The 19,127-nt window shown below is 42.4% G+C and overlaps 1 protein-coding gene and 1 pseudogene across 5 annotated transcripts in view; one reads left to right on the top strand and one right to left on the bottom strand.

The window, feature by feature from the left end:
* Nucleotides 1-18,877, bottom strand: part of RGS7 (regulator of G protein signaling 7) — a 499,918-nt gene extending 481,041 nt beyond the window's left edge. Inside the window, exons 1-2 of one of the 5 annotated variants that reach the window (XM_081824504.1) lie at nt 18,546-18,877; nt 17,425-17,553 (exon numbers count right to left, since the gene is read on the bottom strand). In XM_081824504.1, the coding sequence (XP_081680630.1) occupies nt 17,425-17,502 (78 nt within the window). In that variant the 5' untranslated portion in view covers nt 17,503-17,553; nt 18,546-18,877. Of the gene's footprint in view, nt 1-17,424; nt 17,554-17,673; nt 18,134-18,545 lie in introns of those variants that run through there. The other 4 variants (XM_081824503.1, XM_081824500.1, XM_081824502.1 and 1 more) reach the window with 4 other exon arrangements.
* On the top strand, nt 9,069-10,052 carry LOC102747038 (ribosome biogenesis protein NSA2 homolog; annotated as a pseudogene).
* Nucleotides 18,878-19,127: the final 250 nt, after the last annotated feature.

Raw genomic sequence — 19,127 nt, 5'->3', positions numbered from 1 at the left:
ACTTAGAGCATTGAAAGGAAAGGCTTCACTCAGCCCTGCACTCTCCTGAGCTGCACCCTCACTGCTGTAAGACTCTCTATAAAACCTGTAAGATACTTCCCCAGAGCATGCTCCCACCACACATTCTCAATCAATTCAGGTGTTCATTCATCCATGTCTGTACATGGATGGAAGAAGGAGACGGAAGTGAGAACACAAGGGGGAAGATGATCTCTAAATAAAGCACAGGGATCCCGGCAAGAATCTTCTTGCCTCTGCCAACCCCCCCAGACAGCATTCAGTGAGATGCCACCTGTTTAGTTTTGTGGTTAATCATCAACGGCATCTGCAGCTGCAATCCACGGTTCCTCCTTCAGCTTTCTTAATACGCAGACGGATTTTGCTTTGGAACCGAACAGCTTTGCCTCATCCCAGAAACCCTTCTCTTTCTCCTTTTTCACTTGTGACTATATAAACCATTAAGCCTACAATCTTAAACACCACTGATATTTATAACTATTTTTAATATAAAGAGCTGAAAGTTTCATGGAGGGAAAATAAAACGCCTTATTGCTGCATAATGTTTGAACATTTGCAAAGCACTTCCACGTGTCTTATCATATATCATTGTCACAATCATCCTCCGAAGTGCCTGTTCCTAGCACCTCTGGATGTGAGGGGAAAGAAGCTCAGAGAGTTTACGAGATTCCCTCAAGTGCCCAAAGCCACAGCAGGTGAGCCCTCTGCCTTCAACGCATGGGCTTCGGGTTCCATACTCCAATCCAGTAGGGAATTGCCCTGTCTAGACTTGATTTCAAATCCTGACACCACCATTTTCCTTCCGCGTGGCCTTCAGCAGAATCCTCGCCTTCTCTGGGCCTCATTAACTCATCGTGGAGAATGGGGAAACATTACCCACTTCATGGGGCTGTTATGAAACTCCAACAAAACCAAATTCGGCATATGGCAGGTTCACAAGACATTCACCTTCCCTCTTCAAACCTGCTCTAGCCCCGTTCCTTTCCTCTGCCTCTTTTCCTTGTACCACCCTTATTACAAATGCATTCATTTTGTTTCTCGCCCTGACTCGGCAGGCCTCCCCAGTTCGACAGTGAGGGGCTCAACGGTCCTTTGATGGGTGGTGTATTTTATGCACAGTGCATTTCTGGAACAAGAATGAGCCCACACACAATTGGTAAATCGGGGAAATTTGTCAGTCCAACATAGAAGCCCCACCGGCTGATGCACAATTCTTCTCAGCACACTGGATTTTGTGCTATCATGGTACAGCAGCCGGACCCGAAGCATCCGCATGTGCAAACGTGCATCCGCTCACACACACACACACATACACACGGGTGCAGCAAGCCATGAAAGATTTGCAGCATTGCCCACGTGGCCTGCCCTTCCTCCTGGCTCAACCTGGCTACACACGAGGTTTCAAAAGGGTTTACTGCACATTTCTCTCAGATATTTGTACAAGACAAACAAGCAAAGACTAGAGAAGGACCCAGACCATTTTGTGCAAAGCCTCTCACTGCTCCCCTACCTGCAAAATCTGATGCTAATGTTCCTCTGTCCTTGTTTTCAGAATTTGGCAGACCCAATGCTTCCTTCTACATTCCTCCATCGAGCTACCTTCTCCTTTACCTTTTAAAGGTAAAGTCTTGTAATACTGTGTGCTTCCTTTATTTATAGGGAGGTTAGCAGGCTAGTAGAGTTGTGCTATTACTTTTATTAAGATTGCTATTGTTCTGGTTAAATTTTAATTGTAACAGTAAATGTTTTGAGTGGTTAAAATGTTTAGAGTGATCTATTCCAATTCTATTTCCCTTAACATGGCAGTTATTTATAATGTGTGTTTTTGCAGAATGTGGGTTTTTTTTAAAGGACTGTATTGTGCTACAGCAGAAATGCCCATATTTTGCTTTGTTGAGTGGATATTTTTGATATACTGAGGCACCCTGGATTGGTGGAATAAATGGTTACAGATAAAGTATTCTCATTGCACTTACTTAACTCTTTGCTAAAATTCAACTCAGCACCTCATTTCTATGGTTAAGATTGAACAATTTCTACCAAAGATGCTACCAAGGTGGGCAGTTCATACTGGTTTTCACAAATATGCTCAACAAAATGTTTCCAAACATAAAACAAGGTTAACGGGTCGGTTCAAATAAATCTATGCAGTACTGGCTTATCTCTACAACTTTAAGCAGCTTTTGTTTTATTACATAAAATTATTCCATTTTTAATTAGCCAAACTTCCAAGCAAGCAAAGACACTGCAAGAAGAGCACCTTCCGTGTAGGACCTGCTGCATGAACTTTACCAAGTTCTAGGGTAAAGAAATAAGTTCAAATATTTTTTAAAGTTTTTCCTCTTACCCTTGCCATATTTAATTTGCAGTAAAATAAATAATATGGTTTTCATTTACATTTTTTTTTGACATGGGCAAATAACCTTCCCAGGCCTCAGTTTCCTTATAGGAAAACAGGAATTTTTATTTTTTTATTTTTTTTTAAAGATTTTATTTATTATTTATTTGACAGAGAGAGAGACAGCGAGAGAGGGAACACAAACAGGGGGAGTGGGAGAGGGAGAAGCAGGCTTCCCGCCGAGCAGGGAGCCCGATGCGGGGCTCGATCCCAGGACCCTGGGGTCATGACCTGAGCCGAAGGCAGATGCTTAACGACTGAGCCACCCAGGCGCCCCAGAAAACAGGAATTTTTAAAAACTGAATAACTGCACCGTCAATATTATGAGGGTGGGTGTGTGTGTGTGTGTGTGTGTGTGTAGGAAATTACTTGTGAATCTGTTGATCCTCCAATCTTGACACTGTAAAGTGCTCTGATAAAAAACATATCATCGTTATCACTGACTCTTTATCCTGACACTTCTAGTAAACTACCTTGCACCTAATAATTGTTCAATAAGCATTTGCTAAATTAAAGTGAACCATATGCATAATTAATCTAAGTCCAAATTTCTCAATTACATTGTTTAAAAGAAAGTAGATTTATTCCTAGACAGCAAATAGATTTTAAAATAAAACAAGAAACTTATATTTCAAGTAAAACCTGAGCCCCGTTACCATCTTACAGATGCAAAATAAAAGGCACTGGATATAGTTGCTGAATTGGTTAGAATTTGGGTTTGTTACAAGTGACAGATAAGTGCAAAATCTTAAAGATAAGAAAGTCATTGAAAAAACTTTGTACAATATAATAATGATAGATGCATGTCATGACGTATTTCTCCAAACCCACAGAATGTGCAACACCAAGAATGAATCCTACAGTAAACTGTGGACTCTGGGTGATTATGATGTGTCAATGCAGGCTCATCCTCAGTAAAAAAAAATGTCACACTCTGGTGAATCATGTCGATAATGGGGGACTCTGTGTAGGGGCAGGGGGTAACTGGGAAATCTCTATACCTTCCTCTCCATTTTGTTGTAAACCTAAGACTGCTTTAAAAAAATAAAATCTTAAAAACAACAGAAGAAGAAGATATATGTTAGTTTTCCTCTAACATAAAAGTATACGTAAGCAAGTCAGGTCAGTGTGCTGACTCTACAGTGATCAGGGACCCAGGTTCACTCCCTTTTGTTGTTCTGCCATCCACTGCTGTCACCTTCCATTTCATGGCCAGGATGACTGGATGCCAGCCAGCAAGAATGAGAAAAGGGAAAAAGAAAGGTATATCCTTCTTTTTAAAGGGCATGTCTCAGATACTATGTACATCTCTTCTGTTTACATTTCACTGGCCAGAAGGCATCACATGGCCATGGCTAGCAGGCCTCTCGGGAGCCTAGAAAATGGGACCATCACTCCAGTGGCCATGTGCCTACACGTAAATGCAGAGTGCTATTACTGCAGAAATGTCAAGAACAGAGGGGTTTACCACAGTTTTATAAAGTGACAATGAGCTTTGAGTCAAACAAATCAATATGGTACAGATAAATTAATTCGCTTCAAATAAGTTTTCAGAGTAAGAATATCACTTGAGTTTTAAGGCCGTATGTAACACAATGCTAGTTAGCGGGGAGAGTCAGAACCCACCTCCTACAGATAAACTGCTTTGGATTCAAGTCATTAAAACGCCCAGGCCAAACGACCTGTAATGAGACTTCATTAAAATTAAAAGAAAGTTTCTAAAAATAAATAACTGCATAAGGCCAAGATTTGAGATGGAAGGAGAGATCCATCTGAAATTATCTTTTCTAGTTATAATCATGAATACATCTGTCTTCATACCTTCAGGAGAGAATGAATGCTCTACATTCATTATTGTTATCCAAACAACGCGTTTGGAATAAAAGTGTGGGGAGACTATATAAAAGCCAAAGAAAGACAATGAATATTATAATTTTGACAGGGTCTGGGATATTCTTTAAAGCATTTACAAGATTCTCTAAGAGATGTAAGACTTCCTGTCCTATCGCAACAACGCTAAATGCGGTTATTTCAGACTCAAAACAAAGAAAACATTTATTTTTAAATGTGTTATTATTTATTTATTTTTTATTCATCAAGCTTCATCACTACCATCACCTAAAAGGGTCAATCATGGAGGTTTCACTCTTAGCTAAAAACCTGGAAGCTAAGAATAGAAAGAACTTTAAAGATCTCCCCATTATTAAAAAGCTAAATTCCAAACAAAAATAACAAAATTTTGGTTAGACAGAAATCTAAATGGTCATATAGTTCATAGGTCAAAACCATTCCTGAGGACAATCTATCTGTATTTGAAAGCTCATGGATTCTCCAAAGAAGATATAAAAATGTCCAATAAGTACATGAAAAGATGCTCAGTCATTAGGGAAATGCAAATCAAAATCACAATGAGATACTACTTCATAACCATTAGGATGACTATTATCAAAAATAACAAGTGTTGGTGAGGATATGGAGAACTTAGAATCTCTGTGTACTGGAAAATGTAAAATGGTACAGCCACTAAGGAAATTAGTACAATGGCTCTTCAAAAAAATTAAAAATACAATTACCGTATGCTCCAGCAATTCTAATTCTGGGGTTGAAAGCAGGGACTCAAGTAGATATTTGTACACCCATGTTCATTGCAGCATTATTCACAATAGCCAAAGGTAGAAGTAACTCAAGTGCCCATTGACAGACGATGGATAAACAAAATGTGATATCTATCCGTACAATGGAGTATTATTCAGCCTTAAAAAGAAAGAAAATTCTGACACATAACTGAACTTGGATGAACCTTGAGGACATTATACTAGTGAAATAAGCCAGTCACAGAAGGACAAATATGCTATGATTCCATTTATATGAGGTCCCAAGAGCAGTCACATCCATAAAGTGGCAAGGTGGTTGCCAGGGCTGGGAGAGAAGAATAGGAAATTGGTGTTTAATGGGTACAAGTTTCAGTTTTGCAAGATGAAAAGAGCTCTGGAGATGGAGGGTGGTGATGGTTATACAACAATGTAAACATACTTAATGCCTCTGAACTGCACACTTAAAAATGGTTAAAATGGTAAATTTTGTTATATATATTTTACCACAATAAAAAAAAAAGAATGATAGACCCATTTGAGCAAATATTTAAAAAACAAAAAACTCACAGAGTAGGATGTGCCATCATACTGAGGACTCAAGATGAATAAAAGAATAATTATCATTTCATTTACCTTTATCTTCCTTAAAAGTACCCTATACACATATGAAGGAATTTAGGTCTTAAAAGACAGGTTTTCTGAGATTTGCCTCAAAACAATCTCCTGGGGGATAGCATCCGTGAGGAAGTATAAATGAAACAAGATTTACTCATGGTTAATGACTTTTGTATGGGATGGGCACAAGCACGTCCTTTCTATCATCTTTTCCACTGCTGTATTTGTTTGAATTGTACCATAACTGAACAATTTAGGTAATTTTTACTGTACTTTTACCATATGAAACAGTTTTTAACAAAGTTATCAAGAGCCAACGAAGAGCAGCAAATTCGAAAACATGTGTAAGAAAGAAAATTTTCAAAGGGAAGTGCTCCCTAGATATTACCACTTCCATTTATAGGGAAACCCAGTTCCTTTTCTTTGGGCTTTTGTAAAGAATAGTTAAAATATATTGAATGTTTCCTACTCATCCAGGCTTTACATGCACTATTGATGTACTCCTCATAATAACCTATTACCATCTCCATTTTACAGATGAGGAACCTGAGACTCAAAGAAGTAAAGTAATCTGATTCAAGGTCACAAGTATTATGTCAGTTTTTAATCCAGGAGTCTGACTGCAAAGCCTCAAGCTTAACAAGCACCTTCCTCTAATTACAAGAGTCTCTTTCCCCTTTCTTGCTGGCCAGGGACAGCCTCATCAATCCCAAGTTGCCAGAATGGGGGATGCCTGATTGAGAACCTATGGAAGGAGACATTTAGTTTTCTAAGGGATAAAACCACACCTTTGTCTCAGTTGTCTCAGTAAAGCCCTGAAGATTTTCAACATTAGCTTAGCTCCATTCAGTTCATTTACTGAGTACTCGCTAAGTGTCAAGAGGCTGTATGAACCTAGGCACTGTGCTGGGCACTCAGAACTGCAACTAGAAGACACAGATCAACATAAAAGTTATTTTAGGAACCAGATGACCTAAAAATAAATAAATTTCCATATCACCCAGTTCTTCCCCTTCTATGTCATTAATCACCCTACGATGGCTGCTTGACAGCTGTCTTTGACACCGTGAAATAAGCTGAGTGAGGGTTCAGACGCTGTCTGCCTGGTCTACAACTCCGTCCCCGGGGCCTACCACGGGGCTGAGAAATTGCCGGGGCTCAATGCACACATAGTGAGAGGAACTGAATTCTGAGAGTCATGACGTGAAGCAATGCAGTGAAGAGGCAAGAGTAGGATCTTTGGACCAAGCATTCATTCATTTGCTCATTCACTCATTCGTGCATTTATACAATCAATATTTGGGACACCTGCTATGTGCCATTTTTGTGGGTGCTGGGAACGCAGCAGTGAAAGACAGATGTCCCCACCTTCATGAAGCACACCAGCTCTGCCACTAGTCCCTGGGCATCCCTGGGCAGTCTCAGCTGGCTTATCAGAAAAACAGGATACTAATAACCAACATGCAACATTATTTTAAGGAAGATGGGTCATATTTGTAAAGAAGCAGACATAGGGTAAGCACTCAATAAACGGCATTGATTCTAATTAACAACAAATCAAAAGTCAAAACAAAATACTAAGTATAAGACAGAGCAAGTGACATACGGCATTAAATACCAGAGGAAATGCACCTAGAAAAGTTCAGTGACTGAAATGTCGGTAAAATGTGTTCTTTCTAGGTGGTGCTGAATTTTCTCCAAAATGTTTGGGATATGTCATCTTAAATAGGGGTGAAAAATCTCCCTAGATTTCTATACAAGAGAAAAAGTAGCTAATGAATCAGTTTGCCTGACATTCAAAAGCTTTGTGTGGCCAAAGAAGGTCACGTAGATTTATATTGTTTTTGACATTTTCCAGCAATGACCGAACAGGGGAAATCACGTCAATTGAGCTTCTAAATGACCTACAGCCATGGGGACACTTGGCAAGCTGGGGAAGACTTATCAGGAAGCCTTCTGCAAAGTTTACTCTTTCAAGGAGTCTCGGTAATTTCCACAACTCCCAAAAAGCGTCCACAAGTATTATCTGTCCATCACTCTCAGTCAGGGATTTTCACTTGTATTTCATTTCACCTTCTCAAAGATTCTGTGAAGTAGTCTCTGTCAATTCTATGACAGAAGTGAAACTCAGAGAAGGTAAGAAATGTGCCCCGGCTGGTACAGCTAGTGAGGGGCGGCACAGGAATCCACATCCAGCCCTTCGGAGTAAGAGACCCTGCCCCCTCTTGCTGCCACCTCCCCACGGGCTTAGCTTCCTTTCAACTTTCTGAGACACAGGAAAGAGAAGTGAGCTTAAAAAGAAGAAAAAAAGGATTTCTTTTACCCAAATTTTAAATTCTCCGCAAGGATTCCGACCACTTTAAGCCCCTTTTACCTGGAAGCTTCTGGTTTTTTCTCGTTCTTGTTAGGAATTAGAATAGCTCGGGTGCATCTCTGAGATGCCACAAGATGGAGATCAGCTGAAATGCCTCTGACATCAGCAAATCACCCAAGCACCTGTGAGTGCCCTTCCTGGCTGGCGTCTGCAGGCTCTGGACCCACAACCACTATCCTCTCAGCTTAGGAGGGTCACCCTCTCCAGACACTGAAAGTTTTCACAGGATGAGAAAATAAATAAATAAACTAAGTAGGCAGCTGATGCCACTTATCCCAATATCTCCCATCTCCTTATCAGGCCACTGTCTGCCTTCAAAACTTCACTTCTATTTTATTCTCTTAAAAAATCATTTGTTGAGCCCAATTTTGTTGCAAGCACCGTGTGCCAAGCGTCAGAGTAGGTATAGCATATTCTTTTATCTCTTCTCTTGGGTTTGATGCTGTTTTCTGAAAGGTCTTTACTCCTTAACACTGTCAAATACAGCAATCATTAGCCACAGGGGGCTATTTAAATTTAAATTACTTAAAATTAAGCGTAATTTAAAATTCAGGTCCGGGATAGCCACATTTCAAGGGTTCCATTGCCCCCTGTGGCTGGTGGCTACTGTATTAGACAGTCCATGTAAGATATTTCCACCATGGTAGGAAGTTCCATTGGACAGTCCTGCCACAGAGCATCACGTGCTGTGTGTTCATCCGCCTAGAATTTCCAGCCAGGATCCAATGAAGAACAGAGCTACTCCCAAAATGGGGCAGACCAAGCTCCCTACCTTATCATTCCTGGGGCACCAAAAGCTAGACTACAGTGGAAGAGAAAAGGAATCTAGTAATCCATCTACAACTACAAACACAAGGACTTACCGCATTTATTTTAAAAGAGAGAGAGAGAACGTGAAGAACAAAAGTTCAGAACCCACGTGTCTCGCTTTATCTGGACTTGGTCACTTTAGAACTGCCTCTTTCCCATCTCAGGGTACGTGGAGTCAGTTCACAGGTTTGTGAAACCCAAAAACGGAGAGCTTCTTGGCGTCCCAGCAGCTGTACCCAGCGGCTCTATGGCCGTCACCATGCCACAAAATGAATATACTGAGTTACACACAGAAGTGCTATGGCTATCCTTCGGATCACCATGAGAAAAGGAGAAAGAAGATCAAGAGGCTCATGAACATTCAAAGAAAGCAAAAAAGATGACTGGTCAGAAAGCTAAGCTCTACCATAAACAGCGCCATGCTGAGAATATACAAATGAAACTATCAAGAAGCATGAAAAGAAGGGCACATGGGGGGCTCGGTCAGTTGGGTGACTGCCTTCTGCTCAGGTCATGATCCTAGGACCCTGAGCCGAAGGGTCAGCCCAGAGTCAGGCTCCCTGCTCAGCGGGGAGCTGCCTCTCCCTCTCCCGCTCCCCCTTGTGCTCTCGTGCTCTCTCCATCAAATAGATAAATAAAATCCAAAAAAAAAAAAAAAGATGCATGAAAAGAGAAACACCAAACAAAAGAATGATGGCAAGCCTCCACAAGGAGCAGCACCTGCATATCTAGTGGACAGGGAGGGACCATCCCAAGCTAAAGTACTTTCCAATATGATTAAACAAAAATGAAAAGAGAAAGCAGGAAAGTGGGAGTTCCTTTGCCCAAAGTTCCTGCCCAGGGAGAAACAGAAGTATTAAAAGTTATTCAAACAGGAAAGAGAAAGAAGAAAGCATTGAAGAGGATGGTTACTAAAGTCTGCTTTTTTGGAGATGGCTTTACTCAGAAACCACCTAAATATGAAAAATTCATTAGGCCAATGGGATTATGTGTCAAAAAGGCCCATGTAACACATCCTGAATTGAAAGCCACCTTTTGCCTGCCAGTGCTGGGTGTAAAAGAGAATCCCTCATCCCCACTATATGCAACTTTGGGTGTTATTACTAAAGGTACTGTCCTTGAGGTGAACATGAGTGAGTTGAGCCTTGTGTCCTAATGAGGCAAGGTTATTTGGGGAAAAGATGCCCAGGTTACCAACAATACTAAAAATGATGGATGCCGGAATGCAGTCTTGCTGGTTTGATAGCAGTTTGAGACAAGGAACTCCTTACAATTACTGCAGACTACACACCAATCAGGAAAACCACCATTACTGTGGTGGTTCTGAATATCACCAAACAGCCTTACATACTTGTAGTCATCAAGAGAACTATTTATCCTATTGTAAAAAAACATTAAAATAGGGGTGCCTGGGTGGTTTAGTCGGTTAAGTATTGGACTCTTGGTTTCGATTCAGGTCATGATCTCGGGGTCCTGCCCACGGCATGCTCCACACTCAGTACCGTGATCAGCGCGCAGTGTGCTTGAGATTCTTTCCCTCTGCCCCTTACCCCACTCACTGGCATGTGCTCTCTCTCTCTCTAAAATAAATGAAAAAAATCTTAAAAATTAAAATAGCCCAGTTTTACAAAAAAAAATGTTTTAAATTAAATAAAAGAGAAAACCATCAAAAGACAAATAAAGACCTGAATTCAAGCTGTGTGACTGCAAATTCTGTTACTTCTCTAACCCTCAATTTCATCATCTGCAAAACGAAAAAGTGGACAAATCCTAAGTTCCCTTTCACTTCTGAAATTCCTGGATTCAAAGGCTTTATTTAGTTTACATAATATCCAAGGAACTGTACAGACTTCAGAGATATATAATAGTTCAAAGAGCTTATTAAAAAGTGGAAACTAGCCAAAAAAAAAAAAAAAAAAAAGGAGGAGCTAGCTACACAGGACTAAATAATATTAGAAAGGACATTGTAAGTGTCATGAAAATGGTACTACCAAAGCATTCTACAGAATCTGCCTCCCTAGCTATCAGGAAGACATGAAAATATTCACCTTTTTTCCTTTATCAAAAAATTTAACAACATAGTGGTTCCCACGGCACATACAAGGTGTTTAATAATTTTAATTAAATAAATAGGAGTAATAATTTTGATTATTGTTGTTATAACATTGATTGATGATCTAATATATGTTAGGCTCTCTACAAGACACTTCCTTAGGTAACTCATTTTGTCATCAAATGGCTCTACGAAGGAAACATTTTTGGTTTTCATTATTTTATAGATAAGGGAACTGAAGCAAAAGGAGTTAGCTGCTAACCCACAACCGTACAAACAATGGCAGAGCCAAGATTTAAAACCAAGACCACACATCTGTAGTGCACACGCTACTTCCACTTTGGCACACTGGCTCCTTCAGAAAATATTTACTTGCTAATCCCCAGGAAGGACAAAGATGAGATGGCTCCTAGACTTACTCTTAAGAACCCAGCTAATGTCACAAAGCTGACATTTTCCTCCATATTTTTTCAGAAGGCAGAAGAGCAACTTATCTCTCTGGACAGGTTCTTCAGCCAAAATATTCCAGCCTAGACCAGGTGGCTATTTTAATGGAATTGGAACCAAGTTCATGATATTAGAGTTCCAATGTCCTGAGACCTTTGTTAATTGAATTAGACACTAGACAAAGGGAACTGAAAAGAGGGTATGTTAAATCTTCATATTGCCTTGGGCAAATGGCAGAGAGAAGTGGGCCTTTTTTTCCCTAAGGAACCAGGTACCCACTTTATCATTCACAATTATTTTATAATTAGATTGGTGTTTTGTAAGACAGAAGTCCCTGTCACTCTGACCTTCCAATGCCTCCTTTTCACTGTTATGAGAGGGAGAGTGGGGGCCAAGTATCTGTGTTGCTTATTTCCCACAATTCTGTTTTTCAAGGAGACTTAACATTTATTATGTCACCAAACTACCCAAATCCAAAATATTTCCATATTCTCTGCAGTGAACACATTCCATCACCCACACCACCTAAAAATACCCTGCTTTCCATTACTCAGTAGAACCACGAAGGCTATTAGGAGGCAATAAAATCCCTAGATAGCTTCTCTTTCCTACATCTGCACTCTCTTCTGATCAATTAGATTTGGGGTGGTTGGAGGTGGGAAATAAAGGAAATAAAATTCAGGCCACAAATCCTTGTCTTAATCCCACAAATAGTACTGGCAAGCAACAACGAACAGGTGAGGGAGAAGCTCAACTGTGCAAGGCTTTCCTGCTCTGAACTCAAGTTAATTATTATCCAAAATCCATCACTGAATTATTACTCATAAAATGTCTGCTGCTCAGCAAAACTAACACAGATGACGGTCCTATTCTATCTCAGGGCACATGTTGGTATTTATGTCACTGAGGGGAAAATAGGTCCGCATTTGATTCAGACAAAGTTCATCTTTATAGGAGACACTCTCCCTTAGTCCAGAAAGGTGCTTTCAAATAATCTAATTTATAGAAGACACTCCATTTTGGGATCTTTCAGCAATGTCAAGACATGTCTCCTGGTCCCTGCCTCCCATCGAAGCCCCTGAGAAATCTGAGGGCTTAAAGGCCCAGGCCTTTTGTGATGATCTATTTGCAAACATCCCTCTCTTTTCTCATGGGCCTTTTTCTTATCAGTTATAAATATTCTTCACCAGCACCCTAAACCCAGAAAGACCAAGATAAGTAAGGTTCAAAAATGTCAATGGTTATTTTTTATAATGGAGTTCAAGGGGTGGGGGAGGATATTGACACCCTCAAGACTGACCAGATTGGACAATCCTAAAGAGACAGAGGCACTGACCTAATGGAGAAAATGTCAGCTAACTCCCTCCCCACCCCCCCAAGAGACTAGGAACATCAGTGGCTTGATTTCTTCCAAAGAAGGAGCAAGTCCCTCCCCTTTCTTATGGGTACAAGTACTCTCATGGAGCAGATGGACTTCACAAATAGTTTTCAAAGGCAAGGTCTAGGTCAAACCAATCAGAATGGGTGACTGTCCTACTGGGGTGACAGCTCCCACCACACCTTTCTGCAGGAAAGGCCAGTGGGCCCCTCTTGCTCTTCAAGAACAGAGCAGTGGGTCCTTAAAGACTAACGTTTTGCCACACCACATACACAGCAACATACTGGACCCCATGGTACATATGCGACCAAGTTTGAAAGGATCCCTCCGAGAGCATGTGCATAACAGGCACCCAAACCAGACTGGAATCTGCTCTCTTCTCCAAAAGGCATCATTTTCTCTTTTACAACGAAACAGAGCATCATCTCAGGGAAAACATACCTTCACGCTTAGGTCTGTTTTGAAAAGAAGAAATTAAAAGGAAAAAGCAACTGGAAGGAGTGTGAGTACATGGGAGATGAAGAGAGGAGAGGAACACGGGACAAAGGAGAGGGCAGGCAGGGATGGGGAGGGGAGGGGAGGGCACAGGTGTGGCGGACATGCAGGTTTGCTCCCACCAAAAACACATTCATCCCACTAAGTAGCAAACAAGGAAAACATTTTGATTTTCTTTTCCAGCAGTCGAAGCATAAATGGTTGCTGCAGTAATACCAGAAATTATTGGTCATTTTGAGCATTTTTGCTAGTGAGAACTCAGCATTCCAGCCAATGTGAAATACCGGCCCCAAGGTGTCCTAGATATTTTGTTTTTCAAATGCAGGAATGTCAGCTGCTGGACAAAAAGTGATGTATACTGTCTAGTAGGCAGCATGCTGGCCAGACACCAAACTTGGAATGTGTCTCCTGGTCCCCTGGGTTCCAGCTCAGCCACCCTCTGTAGCCAGTGCTACGCCCAGAACAAGGATTCTGCCCAGGAAAGAGCAAGAATGCGAACGGTATTTAAACAAAACTGAGTTCTAAGCTGTCACCTCTACAAATGTTTCAAGAAGCTAGCCCAAAGCCAAGGCAAGTTGGAGCTCAGTGGGTCTCTTCTTAAGGAAGTTGATTACTTCTAATTCCCTTCTAGTTAAGGCCTGTCTGAAGGGAGCCTCGAAAGCCCCCCAAATTAAATGTGGCCAAGCCTCATATTTTATGAGCTTTTAAAAAAGGTCTTCTCAAATACATAAAATGGCATAACCACTCTAACTTTAATCACATGCTTATGAAAGAAAACAGCATTATGAGTTGACAAATTGGTAAGGCATATATTTTGTCCATATGGATTTTTAAAGTGTACCTATGACATCAGATGAAGCCTACAGAGACCCTTCATTTTTAAAATTCTTCTAGTGAGGTATAATTAACTTGCAATGTTATGTTAGTTTCAGGTTACAACATACTGATACAATAATTCCATACGTTACTCAGTGCTCACCACACTAAGTGTCATCACCATTTATCACCATACAACATTATTACAATATTATTGACCAAATTCCCTATGTTGTGCTTTCCATCTTCGTGACTTTTTTATTTTATAATTGGAATTTTGTATCTCTTAATCCCCTTTATGTATTCCACCCATCTTTCCACCTGGGATCCCCCACATTAAACCAAATAGCAACTCACAAACATCCCAGCCTGACTTGCAGGTCCCAACCTTGACCATGAGGCAGCATCACCATTGTCCCCAGCCTGCACCATGGTGGCACTCACTCGGCCTAGAGCATCATTGTCCTACACACTGTGCACTTTCCCATAACACCACTACAGAATTCTCCACGGAAGAGACCCTTGGAATTTTCCTATCATTTGGAGGAACTCCTATAATCCATATGAGGATAATCATAATAGGAGAGACAGCTGCCAACATGAGAAAGGCATGCGTCCCAGCTCCTTTCTGTGCGTGCCGCTTTACTAACCATTCACTGTCTCCCCTCTCTCACAGGAAGGGTTACTACCTGTTATTCATTCACAGGAATGTTGCTACATGTCATTCATAGCCTGCCCAGACAAAATGGAAACAGCACATACGTATCTTCCATGTGTGTAAATCACCAGAATCCTTACACTAAATAAGAGGTGACCTGTGGGGGAGGGGAAACGGTGAGAACACTATGAATGTTTCTAGCCTAGAACCTGCTTCCAAGAACGGTGTTGCAACAGTGAAGCAGAAGGAGAAAACTGGTGTGAATTGATAAAACAGCAGTTTATCCACTCTCTGCACTGCTACTGAGCAATGTTCTGTGGTCCCAAAGTTCTTTTCTAAACTTGTGATTGACTTCATAATTGATAAGCATTTGTAACATAGTGCTTCTTCCTTTAAGCAGGTAGAGCAGATGAAATGTCCTAGTAACATATAGTAGTCCTACGCCCCTCTCCAAACACTTTGGTGTTCTTGACATTAAAATTTGGCCTCTTTGGAAAATACATTAAATGTAAAGCCCATAGAACACAGAAAACACAAGAAACTGGTAAAATGGTCACATGAAACCGTGATGTTGGACCCTATAACTCCAGACAGACATGGGCCACTTTGATGTGCCTTTCATTATATAAATTATCTGCTATTTAAACATTATTCTTTATATCACAAACACAAAATATATGTGCTCAAAGAATAAAAGAATAGGTAGGCAATCCATAGTTATGCATTATGAGTACAAATTACTGAACTGAGTTATTTTTTCTAATAACGAGTTTTCAGAGAAATATTTTCTAAAAATAAATTGTGTCATTAATATGAAACAAAGAGCTAATAAAAGGAGGGCAAAATAAGTAGCACAAGCAGTTCCAAGCTTAACCAACAAAATAATAATGTTTAAAAGAATGAGGCATCATACCTCCTCCCTGAAGCCATAGTCTGTTAACTTACAAGTAGCACTAGCAACAACTTGGTGTCATACAACAATTTACAGCATAAATTCAAAATGAGTAATAAGAATTCGGGTACACTCTATAATCTAATAACTATTTCTAAAGCTCCTAGCCTCATTTTTTTCATTTATTCTCATAATAATTGACTAAATGAGAAACACTGATTCATGTCATACTAAGTTTATTTCTAATCAAGATAAGCATTAGGTGTCTGATCAACATAGCCCTCGTCTTCTATAAGGCACCAGAAAAATATAGTGTTTGAACAAAAGTAGCTAACTACTGTAGTTTTACATCCAAAAGTCCAGCTCTCCACATGCAATGTACAGAATTTACAATTGCCACCTCTTGCATACTATAATATTAAAAGAATACCAAGCAATGAAAACATTATAACTTATTTAAAAACACATAACTGCCCTCCAAATAGCCTTCTCAGAACAAACTCTATATAGAATGGGTGGCAAATATCCAGTTTTTTCAACTGATGTAGAAATACAATAGTAATAATTTAGGCTCAAGTGGATTATGTTCTTAATTTATCCAGTTGGGATGCTTTAAGTCTAAAATAGGCAACTAATCTCCAATTTTTATTTCCTATCATACTGCATTGTCCCAGACACATAAAACAGTACTGTCTGTAAGGGTAGAGAAAAAAAACGCTAACATTGTGTCAGGATGCCCATGAACCTTCACATTAAAGCAATAACAATATTCCCTCAAACACATATTCACCATCACCTCTTAATGATTTTGGCCCACATAGCAGGAGAGTTTCGATTTAGTACAGGTCAAGGTAGCATACAGCTTTTCAGCTGTATTCATGAAAGAACACAGAGAAACTATCCCAGACTCCTCAGTGGGCTCATGCTAATTAGACCTTTAACAATTTTCTTGATTCCAAGGTATGATTTCCTTTTTGTCATTGCTAACATTAACTAAAGAAATCTTGCCCAATAAGCACTACAGATAATATGCTAAAGAAAAATAACCCCAACATAAAATGCAATAGAAATGATTGGTACAGAAGTTAAATAAAGAATATTGCTTCCTTAATTTTAGTACTATTGTTGGTTGTGACCAGAATGAAGTTACCTAAGCAACCACTCTAAAGCACACACAATATTCAAATGCATTTGTATTATGGTAGCTCGGTGTCTAGAAGTTTGTTGCTGATAGCATTGGTATAAAATGTATAAAACCGTCAGATCAGTTCGTGGGGGAAAAAAAAACTGAATATAAAGGTTTATTTAATCGTCATATGGCACTAAAATACCCATAAACAAAATCATAAAAATAACCCAAAGTAAAAATTTAGGCTAAGACCAAAAAAAAAGAATTGTTTAGTCACAAGAGTCACAAGTACAATCTTTAATAAACCAACCATAGATTCACAGGCACATTCACTTTTGTCACGGAACTGCAAAGCGTATAACATGTTATACATTTACATAATCCTTACAACACAAATGCTTAGGGGGAGTATATGAAAAAGCTTCTAAAAACTATTACGGATGTTATAAAATCACATGTATAACAAAATATGTGGGATGCCCAAACTTGCTGATATTGCTGATTGCAGATTAATCTATGTGAAATCAGCAGGGAAAGGAGTGGGCAGAGCATGGCTGGCCTCATTTACTTCATTGTGCGTCTACACAGTGAGAACACCAGATTATCTTCAAGTACAGTGTGCAGCATTTGGCAATTTGGGAAATCCACGAGGCCACAAAACTGATATACACTCTCCCCTGGGGGGGGGAAACAAAATCAAGGAAGCCAAAACTTTCCCTTTCTCCAAGAAACTGAAGAAATTCTTACCTTTCTGTACACCAGCATGTTGGGTGACTCGTCTGCCACCCCGTTGCTAGTCTGCCCGTAATTATTCCCCTGGGCCATGTCACCCCACACTTGGTCCGCTCTCAGGTACTGGAATTACCGGTCTGCGCGCTGCAAAGGGTTAGGGAGACTTCAGTCAGGTGCGAATGGCGGTGCTCAAGGCGGGGTGGGGGGGGTGACTTGAATCCTCTTCATAATCCACAGCACCCACCCCACATGGCACATACTTACATGTCGGGGCTGGCTGGAGGAAGCGGCACAGAAATCGATTTAAAAACAAAACAAAACTGAATTTACACCTACAGTACCCTCAGGGAGTTGTAAGAAATGACAATCTTTTAGTTAGAATATTCATTTGGCTATGGTTTTAACTGACTTGATCTTCTGGATACTCATTGTAAAAAGTATTTGATGCTCCCCTAAAAAACCCACGGTCACCATTTCTGCGCTCCAGAGTTGTCTTGTCTCCCAATACTTGCATCTCGACTCGATGATGTTTTCCCAAAAGGGCGGAAAGGCAGCACCCTGTGGCAGCACACTCGCTCCCAGGTATCTGGTTATCTTCCTCACAGGCAGCGCCTCAGACAGGCCCATTCCGGCGGCATTCTCCCTTCACTCCCCCGGGTCTCCCACACGGAGCCGGAGGAGCTTCGCCCACTTCCACCTGCCCGCACTGCCCGCCACTGGGTCCCCCCTCCGCTCCACTCCACTTCGGAAGTCAGGACGGAATCCTGCCCAGTCTTCGCCAGAAGGCACCAGAATCCGTCCCGGCCACAGGAGCTGGTGGGAGTCGACCCTTCGGGCAACCACCTGGGTCGCCGTGGGTAGCAGCCTGGCTGCAGGAACCTGACAGCAACCAGCCCAAGAGGAGCAAACCAGCGAGCCCCAGCTCCCGCCGCCGGGCTCTCCCGGCGGTTCAAAAGGAAGCAGTTTCAGCACCGCGGACCTGGGCGAGCGCGGCGCCCGCAGCCCGGCCGGGGCGCGGGGCGCGGGGCTCCACGGGCGGCCGCGCGGCGGGGCGCCGAGCGAGGGTGGGTGCGGGGCGGGGGCGCGGGGCGCGCGAGGTGGCGCCGCCTACCCCCCTCCCACCACCCCTTATTTACCTCCTCGGCCAAGGTCACGGCCCCGCGGCGTCTGCCCTCGCGGGCGGGCTGGGTGCCGGCGCTGTCAGCTGGCGGCAAGCGGAGCAGCGAGGTAGGGCAGCCTCATCACACTCGGCGGATGATGCGGAACCGCGCGGCTCAGGCGACCGCCGCCGTGCACAGGCAGCCCCGGCAGCCCGCCGCTCGCGCCCGCTCCCACCCCCCCCCCTTCCCGCCGCCTGGCCGGCCCGCTCCCTCCGCCGCCTCTGCTCCCGGGCACGGGGACCCGCCGAGCGCGCGCGGGAGCCGAGACGCCGGCCCGTGCGCGCGACTGGGAAGCAGGAGGAGGGGCGGTCACGTGGGCCGGGCGGCCAGGGGTGCGGGCTCCTGGGCGCCCGGCTCCGCGCGGCCGGCCCGCGGGCCGCCCCACTGGCGGCCCTCGCGCCCCGGCCCCCGCGGGCGCACAGCCCGCCCCGCCGCCGGTGTCCGCGCCGCGGGCGGCCTGGGGATCCGAGCTGGGCGGCGAACGCCAGCCGGAAGGGCAGGGCGGGCGGGCGGATGGAGGGACGGAGGGATGGAGGGAGCCCCGCGCAGCCGGCGCGT

Source organism: Leptonychotes weddellii, chromosome 6, assembly GCF_054177405.1.
Source record: "Leptonychotes weddellii isolate Sample4059 chromosome 6, ASM5417740v2, whole genome shotgun sequence".
Taxonomy (NCBI): domain Eukaryota; kingdom Metazoa; phylum Chordata; class Mammalia; order Carnivora; family Phocidae; genus Leptonychotes; species Leptonychotes weddellii.
The sequence above is the reverse complement of the archived record's forward strand: the minus strand, read 5'-3'. Positions and strand labels throughout refer to the sequence as shown.